We start from the raw sequence: 11,789 nt of genomic DNA on the forward strand, positions 1-11,789 counted from the left end.
TACCCTGGCTACCAAATAGGAAAAAGAAAACTCTAAATGCATATCTCTATTGCCTTGCCGCTATACCGAAACATGGGAAAGGCTTCTGAACTCAACCCTGAGGAAAAATTCAAGAGCCGGCGACCAAAGGCAGCTTGCAGAACACAGTGCTAGACCCTGGAAGAACCTGCAACGCCGCTGATACCCACATCAGCTGCGTGGAAAAGGGTAAAAGGCTTCAACTCTAATTTTAGCTTGAAACAATTTCAGTAACAAAATATATTCTGAAAGTTACCTCACACTTGGAATTATTTTGTTATTGTTATTTCCATAGAGTAGTAAAGTACAGATTGCTGCTGAATTTTTAGACATTAGACATTGTTGTTTTTAATTTTAAAGTCGCGCACAATTTGAAAATCTTCACACATAGACTGTTAGCTAAGAAGAATTGACACCAGAAAACCATAACACGCATGCCTCACACGCACTGTCGCAAACTATTTTAAATGTCAGCAGATTATCAACTACGTCAGCAAGTTGCTTGTTATCGACTTCTGTCAACAAATCCCTTGATGACATCACAGCAGGTTTTCGTGAAGTCTAAAAATAGATGATTGTTCATTAGAGAGTAAATGTCAGTAAATAATGTTTGTTGTTATTGATGTTTTGTACTTCAGTGGTTTCTCTATCTCCAAAAGACAAACTAATGAAGAAAAGGGAAACGTTTTTTAATTTTATTTAATACAAGACAGTTTTTATAACGCATTCTTATCTCATACTGTTTATCTGTTATCGTAACCTCTGTGGTCCACGTACTTCCATCATAAAATACCCGATTGCTAAGATTAAACATTACTCTCATAAAGTGCGTTACTTGTCATTCTTTGAATTGCTATAAATACAATAATTTTGTTATGTCTCTTTATAGAGATCATTGTGACTCCAAAGTGGATTGATCATTTCTATTGTTCATTTTTTTGTACTCTTAAGCCGTTATAGGAAAACTGTTCACTTTAACTCAAAGGGTAAGTTATAGGCCGACGTGAAATGTATTGATGTGTACTGGGTTTGTTATCATTTTGTTTTCACTTCTATTAAGAGAAAAAAGCAGCAAGCTTTTATAAAGCAGTAGATATATCCATTTATATAGGTCTTTACTCTGTGCGTGTAATAGTAAAATTATGATATTTTTAATATGTTTATAATGTTTTTTGACATTAATATAGAAGCTTTTACCTAACTATGATACATATTGTTATAAACCTGGTGGTGGCACAGACGGGGGTGGTGTGTGTGTGTGTAGTCAGCCAACGCCAATCGCCCCAGGCCAGCGCTAGATGAGCGCTCGAGCGTGACGAGTTACGACGGTCAGCCGAGACGAGTTTCAACATGACGGTTCGGGAAGGATCGGCGTCGTGAACACAGCTCAAGAGCGTCACGAGAATTGTAGTCATCTGACCACCCAGAATGGTCGAGCGACGTTCTGTCCGATTCGAGAAGGCCAGTAGGGACCCTATATAAAGAGCGAAGGTATCAGAGACGAGTCAGTCACAACTTCCCGATCTACAGTTCGTTACAACGGCTCAGTACAAGGCCAGTGAGAGACGAGACAGAGAGACCAGTGCAAGAGTTGATACGGCGGAGAGATATTTGTACAGTCTTGTGTTACGTGCTGCCAATTGTACAGTGTTGGCTGTTATTTATTGACATTAAACTATTACGTTACTTTGAAGCCCAGAGTTGTCAAGTTCTTTAAGTTGGTGGTGTATGGTGCAGTTTGCAGAGAGCCTGGATAGTGAGATTCGTAACAATATATTGGAAAATGATCTGAAGAACTATAATAGTCTATTTACACATGGACAGACTATTTTTTAAAATAATGAAGATGATCTAACAGTGAGTGGAAGCTGATTACTGAATTTTTTTTACATTGTTTAATTATCAATTTATATTATTAAGATCTATGATTTAATAGACAACTCATACCTGGGCCGGCGTTAGGTAATTGAAGGCCCTAGGCGAAGCGAACAAGGCTGTCCCAAATGAAATAGAAAATTGTAAAAAGTAAGATCGAAAAAATAAGCAATGAATTATAAACCGTCCTATATTTATATCTAAATAAACTAATAACTTAAATTCATAAAGCTCTGATAGCATTAATGTGCTTTATAGACAACTCATGACTAGAAATAACGTTTCGACATTTCACCAAAAGGAAGAATCAATGATCTTCTAACATCTGTAGTCTAACAAGTAGATCTAAACAGTTGCGAATTAACCTTGAATCAAAGTAGAGACTTAAAAGTAGAGATTTGATTCATATATCTAAAAAAAATGTCTTAGTGCCCTGTGCGAGCCCCCCCCCCCCCCCCCCCCGCGGCTGACTAGTTTGCTTGTGAAATACGCCGCTTATACCTAGAGTTACCTCGCTTGGGATGTCTTGCCCTATATCCAGCAGGTAATAACCTCAAGTGCGAAAATGTCTGGCTTTTACTAGTTTTTTTTTATTCTTAAAGTCCTTATTATCTATCCACGAATTTAGTCTTTCTTGTCTTAGTATTAAAATCATAAAGTCTTGTGCAGGCCCCTGGCAGAAAGATAACATGCCTATGTTGTGGCCTATTACATCTGCTTGGATCTTACCCAAACAATAAAAGAAATAAATTTTAATTTGGTTGGAGAGCTAGAGAATATTTTTGCGCATCGTCTTCTAACACTAGATCTAAAAGCCTATCATTGAAATAGTATAAAGTCTAGTAGATCTATACATTTGCTTACCAGGATTTTTTCTAGGGGGAGAAGTAAAAATGTTACATTTTTAAAATAATCTTACATTCATTAGTTATTAAGAGTAAAAAAAATCGCTCTTCAAGTTGTATATAGGAGCTATTGTCTTATAAGAAATAATATTTGTTAGTGTTTTTACAAAGCTTATATCAACTCATTCTGTCTGTCTGTCTGACTAGTAAAAAGTGTGTACACGTTATTTCTCCCACACCGATTCTCGGATCAAGCTGAAACTTTGCACAATTATTCATTGACAGAGACAAGACATGAATCAATAAAAAAAAGTAACCAGTTAAACAATTAATTAGGTAATTAATTATTTTGTTTAATAGCACCAAGGGAAACTAATATGTCAGTATTCACGTAAATGGCTAAACTTGTTGGGTTTAGTCCCCTTAAATAATTATTAATGCTTTTTTTTCTCTCACGCACTCTCTGATCAAGTTGATACTTTAAACAATTATTTATTGTACCTAACAAAATACGACTCGATAAACAAAAATACTAAATAAGTCAATTAAATTTGTAATTAATTATTTTGTTTGTTATCGAATAAGGGAAATAACGTGTACATTATTGGTAGACATAGTTTTAAGGAAGGAGTTATTTCCCTTTAGATAAGTTTTTTTTTTTTTTTTTTGAAGGATTTTTTTTTTTTATATTTTCCTTGTTTTTTTTTTCCAGTTCAGTCCGCTGCCTATTATACTCATATTAGGCTTAAAGGTACAATTTGGCAATGAATGAAATAAAGGTAATGGAAAATGCTAAGAAAGAAAATGATCATATTCCCGACTACTGGACTAATCACCGCACTGGTAACAAAAAAATTCTCGTCCCTGTTGACCAACGTACATTTAAAGCCATAAAAGAAATTGTGCACAGAACATGGAACGAAGAATTGATAGGGAAAGGACTAGACGCAAAAGGTTTAGAAGAATTAAACTACACAAAGTTGGATGTCATACTGGTTCAAAGAGTCGAAAACCCACAAGTTTTTGGAAACTACCAACGAGCAAAAAACGAATTGCTAGACAAAATGATAGCGCTCAAAGAGCCAAGTCGCCGTATAGAAAGCATTCCTGGAGAAAAAGGCGGTGATCCTGACACAACGCAAGATCTTGATGACTTTATGAAAAGAGATCTCTGTCCTGAGATTAACGAATGTTATGTTTTACACGGGACCAAGGTAGAGAGAATAGGTGGCTTGAGTGATCGTGGTCTGAACTTAAGACAGGCTGATCCCAACGCCATGTTCGGCAAGGGCATTTACACGACAGACAGTTCTACAAAAGCTGATCAGTACGCAGGTATGTCACTGAATGTTTATATTTTTTTAGTTTTGTTTTAAAAACAAATACAAAATTAAACATCTTTTCCTACAGGGTTGACGAACATCTTTTTAACTGGCACAATATCGATGTGGAAAAAATGTTTAAAAAATTATGGTATTTTACATTTATTTTTGTACTCTCAGTTTGGATTTTTTTTTTCTTTTGCAGTTTTAGATTTCAAATAATGTTTAAGTTTATTTTAACTCTTTCTCTCCTGACTGACGATACCATCGTTGATTTGACCTCATTACATTAAATTTATGTTTAATTTCATAAACTATATTTTGTGCTATATAAAAAGAGCATGCAATCTGCTTAAATTCTAGACCAAATAAAACATTTTCTGATAACAAACGACAAAGCTTAATCATAGTAGGTTAGTGAAATAATAATGAGCAAAATAATTCCGTCGAAACGTGGGAAAATATTCACGGAGAGAAAGAGTTAAAGGTTTCCCGCTTTTATTTGTCTTATAATTTAAACAGAATTTCACTATTTAATTTATTTAGAACATTAAAATGAACCTTTCAGAGTTGGCATGCTGCGCGCTAGCTTGTTGCACAATCTACCAAAAGTGCGCATACGAAAAAACATCTCTGTGAAGATTTATTTTACAATGAATTGCATACGTTCCTTCAAAAGAAGATTGGCCTAATTACGTTATGTGGTATCAATGCGTTCATCTAGTCGTGCATGTTAATTTGAGTCTTGAACTCTAGGAAGTCATTGGTTTTTCCTGGCTCATACCGGCTACACTTGCTACCATGCTTTAATGGAAGTTTTATAGTAATAATAATAATGAGGCCTGTCTTCGAGTCCGAAGATTGGTGAAGAATGAAGTATTTCCCGTGCCTGCGCAGCCCCAATTGTGACCTACATATTTTGCCACATCCATGACAAGCATAACCATTGTCCGCAGGTGGTCGATTTCGATTTTTTATTTTTTCGGCGTCTGCGTCTGTCCACGGCAGCGGATTTTATTTTGAATGCACGCTTTGGGAAATTTAGATTTATGTGAGATATCGATTGTTTCTAATTGATAGTCATTAAGTAACAACAACGAACATGCATTTTTTTTAAGGCATAACTTTCAATCACTTCATTGTAACCTATGCTTCTTTTCACAGATAGTCCTGTACATCGTCGACCACTAAACTACAGAAACAAACTGATTCTCTCCCGTGTTTTGCTCGGCAATGTTTACTTGTGCAAAGAGAAGCCCAGACAAGGTGATAGTTCGTTGATGCAAATCATTAATTTCTTATTTTACTGATCTAGCGTTTTGTTTTCATTTTATTTTTACTGCTATTCTCATTCATTTAATTATGAAGTTAAATTAGATCAATCCTTTAAGAATATTAGTTTAAGTTTCTATATTTCCTTTTGAACTTCTATAGATTAAAATGCTTATAATAACGAAGCATCTACTTCCAGTTTTTTTTAATTAGACAAACATGAGGTCCACATCTTTGGTATGTTTTCAAAAATGTTAAAATCTTCCCCAGATGAACAAAAGCTATCGGGCCCACCATGTCTGAACTGCTTAAAGGACATGTGTCGTTGCAATGGGCCAAAGTTTGATTCTGTTTTGGGAGAGCGATATTTGAGGTTTAGAGAGTTCGTGACGTACGACACCAGCAACATTTACCCAGAATACGTCATCACTTACAAAAGAGCAAAGTAACTAACAATTCAAAAAGCTTCGCATTTTTCACCCAAATGGCGGAGAAACATTATTGGAGCCGCAGATCAAACAATTAAAATATTATGTGTACTAAAAAAAGACTATGAATTATTTATTTATCGAGATTGATCAGTAGAGTGAGACAGACAGGCAGTAAAGTAACAATTACACTGAACATACACTGAACTATAATCTTCAAATACAAAAAACAAAATCTACAAAAATATTCAGAAAGACAAAGAAAAAAAGCAACATCCTCGTTCCATATGCTAGGACAAATTTGTACAAATGCTCCTTCTTCCCTAGTGCTATTAGAGCATGGAATGGGTTGCCCGAGGGAGGCAGGAAAACCAATGACTTGGCAGCTTCTTTTTTGAAATAACGTCTGTATTTTATAAGATAGGATAAGAATGAAATAGAAAGACCTTAATGTGTGTCGTTCCTTTTAAAAATATAAATGTGTATTAATAAAAATATACACAATTTAAGCGACATTCGGTAACTAAGAAAACAATACATTTGGGTCATTGATGAATTGTTTCATTAAGACGAGACACATCAGAGAATTGAAAATAGATGTAAAGATTAATCTAACAGTTTAAAATACGTGCTTCCTGCAGTTGTAAACGTCAAGTATTTTTCTAAACCTAATCCATGCAATAGGAGGAGCGATGGCTGAGTGGTAAAGCGCTTGGCTTCCGAGCGGAGGTCCCAGTTCAAATCCTGGTTTTCTGTATCTATGTGGCGCCTATGAGTTCACCCAGCTCTATTGGATACCCTCCAAAATGCAACATGAAACCGTCGTAAACTGTGAGCCACAGGGTTCCACGACAATTCGTTCACTGACATTTCGTTCACCGACAAATCGTTCACGACTTTTCGTTCACGCGACTATTCGTTCACCAGACATTTCGTTCACCCGACAATTCGTTCAAGCGACTATTCGCTCACGGACTATTCGCTCACAGACAACTTGTTCAACGACAACTTGTTCACCGACAGTTGGTTCACGACAAATCGTTCAAGCGACAAATCGTTCACGCGACAACTCGTTCACGGCACGGACAAATTGTTCACAGACAAATCGTTCACTGGATAGTAACATATTGTTAATTTTATATATTTTCGTCGCGTGTTTAATTTATTTACATTAAAATTTTTGTAGCTATTATTTCTAAATGCAAAAAATTTCTAGAGATCAGGTCAAATCCGACTTTATTTTAATTTCGTTGTTGTTGTTGTTGTTGTTAATATTTTGTTAATGAGGACAGTATGTGATAAAAATTATACTTAAAAAAAAAAAAAAAAAAAAAAAAAGAGATCTTACAAGCTAGCTGAAAAATGTAAACGGGCCCTCACTTTACAAAGGTAACATTTTTACTTTCACCTTTTATATACCTTTACACCCCCCTCTTTTTTTTTTCATCTACCGGGAATCTACCCATTCATCTGGATACTCTAGTTAACACCTAGTGGAGTGCTAGACAGACTGGCTCCTCTGGAAGTAATAAAACTTTATTGGACATTGTCTATACACATGTTCAATTTGTTAACATTGAAAATATCTACTAGACACTAGTATAGTACTTTCAATCAAGTTTAAAAGAAGTTTTATTTTTATTTTAGTTAACTTGTTTCTATATGTGACCACCCATTGGTAGACTCATTGGATTGCTTGGACCTCAATAACAAATTTATTGAAACAATTTTATTTTGTTGTATTGCGATAAATTTATAATTTTTTGATAGGGAACCAAAATATTTCCTAGTGTTGTATATGTAATTAGTTTATTTTTTCTTAGATGTCTTAATTGATAAGTATTAACCTTAGATCTGTATCTAGTATGTGACGTTCAGAGTTGAACAGTGAAACCATGTATTGTACCAAATCTAGTACCATTGTTAAAAATCTAAGTAGATCTCTCGTAAAAACACTGAAAGGATTGTGGAAAAAATACTAGTGTGTCTAAGCTAGCAAGGATAACAAGTGACTTGGCAGAATGCATGACGCGTAGGACATAATCATCTTCTTTTTTGAAGAAGCGTCTGTATTATATAAGATAAGATTTGTTTTTGTTACTAAGATATCAATAAAATGGGTATGTTAATTAAACAATCTGGACCGCTATTAAGAAGATAAGCAAATATAGGTAGGTCGAACAAGACTACATGATGGACATGAGTGTAAAGAAGGCCTACATGTTGAAAGTAAAAATGTTACCTATGGTAAAGTGAGGTCCATTTAAATGTTTCAGCTTGCTTGTAAGATCTCTTTTTTCTTTTAAGTATAATTTTTTATCACATACTGTCCTCATTAACAAAATATTAACAACAAACAAACAAAAATTAACAAAGAATTTCGGATCAGGCCCGATCTCTAGCAATTTTTTGTTTTTGGAAATATCCAGTGAACGATTTGTCTGTGAACAATTTGTCTGTGAACCAATTGTTAGTGAACGATTTGTCGCGTGAACGATTTGTCGTGAACCAACTGTCGGTGAACAAGTTGTCGGTGAACAAGTTGTCTGTGAGCGAATAGTCCGTGAGCGAATAGTCTCGTGAACGAATTGTCGGGTGAACGAAATGTCTGGTGAACGAATAGTCGCGTGAACGAAAAGTCGTGAACGATTTGTCGGTGAAAGAAATATCAGTGAACGAATTGTCGTGTCCCCGAGCCACAGAAACAGCTGATCTTTACATCATCTGCCCTAGAGACCGCATGAAAGGGGAACTAATCCATGCAGTATGATAACTTTTCCTCTCCCTTCCATTTATTTCTCCTATCGGACGAAAATTGAGAAAGATGAAATTATAACCCTGCCTGTAAGATAATGTATTCTATTGACGTGAATCAGTGTTTGACGAAGTGTCAGAAGCTAATAAAACTCATTTGCAATAGATAATTGGGTAGAAGTTGGGACTCAATATGTCATCTGGGTACGTCAGGTATTTGTATTACAAGTATTAAACATTTTTATATATATATATATATATATTTATATATATATATATATATATATATATATATATATAGGCCTATATTTGAACTGTCATAGACAATTTATTTCCCGTTCTACAATGCTAAATTTCTGGACATGGAAAGCTTAATGTCCAGTTGGAAAAATAAATCCGACCAATTTATGCCACCCATAAATCCCGGTTCACGTCTCACCCTCTCCTGAACCCATTCACAAAATTCTAACCTACGATCTGGATCGTCGTCACTTAGCTGTTGCACCAGCCTTGGAATGTACACACGAAACTTGCCTCAAAATGCGTAACACACTACTAGTACTTACATTACTCTCACGTGCCGCTTGCCTTGACCATTTTTGAGGTGAACGCTAAAACAGTTCTAAGACCGCAGTTGTGGACTCATCACTTGTAGCTGTACGAGGTCACCCTGATCGACCTTTATGCACATCACACACTGTTCCGTGAATTTCAAATTTGTCTCGTAGACGTGTAATTGTTAACTTTGAAGGTGGTTCTGTACCATACTCATGCCTCCACTGTCTTCGAACCGCAGCTACATTCTCAAACTTTCAGTACCACTTAATTATCTGCTTCCGCTCTTCAAAACTCAAACGCACGTCTGCCATGTTGCAATTACTGATGCTGAAGGACACCAGTTTGAACATTACTCGCATTAACCACATATATTTTTCCCATTGGACATTAAGCTTTCCATGTCCAGAAATTTTGCACTGTAGAACGTGAAATAAAACCCCTCAACAGATGATTTTGACGATAAAACATCCCTTTTCGATATAAAATCTAAAGCAAACTTCAGTCACCTAATTCAAGAGCGTAACCAAGAGAGGTTACAAATTTCTACCAGTGACTGGACTCCATTAATAAAATGCAGTAAATAATCATCTGCCTTAATTGAAAAAGACTAAATGTGGTTCAACGAAGATGGTTAAGGCGGATTTTAGGAGTCAGTTGTAGAGATCGGGTCTCAATCAAGGAAATCCTAAGCCGAACTTGGAGTCGACTCTTAGTAAGGTTGTAGCAGAGCGCCGCATGAGGTTTGCGGGACATGTTCTCCGACAAAATGAAATACGCATAATAAGAGTTGCGATGACATGAAGGCCATTACGAGGAAAGCGCAAACAGGGACACACACACCCTAGTACAACTTGGCGCACACTTTCATGGAGGTCCTCAGGGCAGGTGGGAAGAGGCTTCAGACATTGCCAGTACAGATTTTTGTGGAAATACTATATGTATGTGTGTGTGTGTGTGTGTGTGTGTGAAGCTGTATATAAAACAAAAAATTTAAAAGCTGGTAATAAATACAGTAAGAAAAAGTGTGTAATTAGACGTCTTATATAAATTTCCTAACCAGTATCTCAACTCTCTTAGACATGATTGATTTCAGACAATTTAAGCTTCGCAGTGCAGCATCTCAAGATTGTTTTAGAATTTAATAATTATATATCCTTGAATATCACATGACACGTCTATACTCTCTAAGAAACCAAACATTTGACTCTCTCCTCACCCATAATTCCTTGAATTCAGAGTTCTCTATTGGTCTTTTGTGTTACTATTTTAAATTCAATTCCTGTGTTATACGTACTTATATCAATGTCAAGTAATGATATAATTCAGGTGAAAATGAAGATTCCAATTTTTTATTAGACGTAGGATATTTCTTCATCAAGTGTTCATAGAAAAAAAAATCATGGTGAAGTGAGGCCTGGTGAACTATTCTGACCAATTAAAAATCATCCACTGTCAATTGCTGACGTTAAAAGAATGAACGTAAGACACAGACTAGTTACTTTGAAATCGTCTGTGTGTGTAAGCGAGAGTAAAGGAAAGGGTCATTTTTTACATTATTCTGGACTATTTCTCAACTATTTCTTGGCATATTATGCTCCATGGGCTCCCACCGTCCCCATCTTATAATATATAAATATATATAAATAAATACATTTTAAACTCAAAACCCTCTGGAGAGGGGGGGGGGGGTTAAACTCAAGACCCTCTTGTCTTTGCTCATGGAATTTGGTGAGTAATTTGCTTTAGATTTTATTGAAGATTTTTAAAACCTCGAACCCCTTTTGCAAAGCTGGGTAAATGATGGTTTAACATTACAATAGCCTCTCCAGTAAAAAAAAAATTAAAGTAGAACAAGTCGTAAAGTACACCCCCTTTTCCCCAGGGTGGGGTGAACCCCACTGGCCCATAGTGGAGTGCATAATAGACTGATGTGTGTTTCTATATAGGCCTATCATAGACTGATGTGTGGTTGTATGGGATATAGACTGATGTGTGTTTCTGTATATCATAGACTGATATGTGGTTGTATGGGATATAGACTGATGTGTGTTTCTGTATATCATAGACTGATATGTGGTTGTATGGGATATAGACTGATGTGTGTTTCTGTATATCATAGACTGATATGTGGTTGTATGGGATATAGACTGATGTGTGTTTCTATATAGGCCTATCATAGACTGATATGTGGTTGTATGGGATATAGACTGATGTGTGTTTCTATATAGGCCTATCATAGACTGATATGTGGTTGTATGGGATATAGACTGATGTGTGTTTCTGTATATCATAGACTGATATGTGGTTGTATGGGATATAGACTGATGTGTGTTTTTGATAATATCATAGACTGATATGTGGTTGTATGGGATATAGACTGATGTGTGTTTCTGTATATCATAGACTGATATGTGGTTGTATGGGATATAGACTGATGTGTGTTTCTGTATATCATAGACTGATATGTGGTTGTTTGGGATATAGACTGATGTGTGTTTCTGTATATCATAGACTGATATGTGGTTGTATGGGATATAGACTGATGTGTGTTTCTATATATCATAGACTGATATGTGGTTGTGACAAGATGTTATTTAGTTAATATTTGGCTTGTTTGTTTAGGTCTAGGGGAAATTTGATTAATTTTATCCCGCTCACATATAAGATTTTGTACAGGCACACCGCAACTAACAGTAAGAACAGACCAATATTATAAG

General features: G+C 35.7%; 1 protein-coding gene across 2 annotated transcripts; it reads left to right on the forward strand.

Annotated features, from left to right (window-relative positions):
• Nucleotides 1–849: 849 nt before the first annotated feature.
• Nucleotides 850–5,880, forward strand: LOC106066443 (uncharacterized). Of its 2 annotated transcripts, XM_056038992.1 has the most exons (5): nucleotides 865–1,004; nucleotides 2,946–3,074; nucleotides 3,451–4,073; nucleotides 5,225–5,326; nucleotides 5,603–5,880. In XM_056038992.1, the coding sequence occupies exons 3-5, from the start codon at nucleotides 3,503–3,505 to the stop codon at nucleotides 5,779–5,781; spliced, it is 852 nt and encodes a 283-aa protein (XP_055894967.1). In that variant the 5' UTR covers nucleotides 865–1,004; nucleotides 2,946–3,074; nucleotides 3,451–3,502; the 3' UTR covers nucleotides 5,782–5,880. The 2 variants fall into 2 exon arrangements, with proteins under 2 accessions (XP_013080919.2, XP_055894967.1); XM_013225465.2 differs by lacking the exon at nucleotides 2,946–3,074 and having other exon boundaries at nucleotides 850–1,004.
• The last annotated feature ends 5,909 nt before the right edge of the window (nucleotides 5,881–11,789 follow it).

Source organism: Biomphalaria glabrata, chromosome 8, assembly GCF_947242115.1.
Source record: "Biomphalaria glabrata chromosome 8, xgBioGlab47.1, whole genome shotgun sequence".
In the NCBI taxonomy this organism is placed as follows: domain Eukaryota; kingdom Metazoa; phylum Mollusca; class Gastropoda; family Planorbidae; genus Biomphalaria; species Biomphalaria glabrata.

What these genes read in the sequence shown, in the direction of transcription:
- LOC106066443 (XM_013225465.2), top strand. Translation starts at nt 3,503, where the DNA reads ATGAATGAAATAAAGGTAATGGAAAATGCTAAGAAAGAAAATGATCAT. An exon ending in AAAAGCTGATCAGTACGCAG is followed by an intron (nt 4,074 to 5,224) that starts GTATGTCACTGA and finishes TTCTTTTCACAG; the next exon opens with ATAGTCCTGTACATCGTCGA. An exon ending in CAAAGAGAAGCCCAGACAAG is followed by an intron (nt 5,327 to 5,602) that starts GTGATAGTTCGT and finishes AATCTTCCCCAG; the next exon opens with ATGAACAAAAGCTATCGGGC.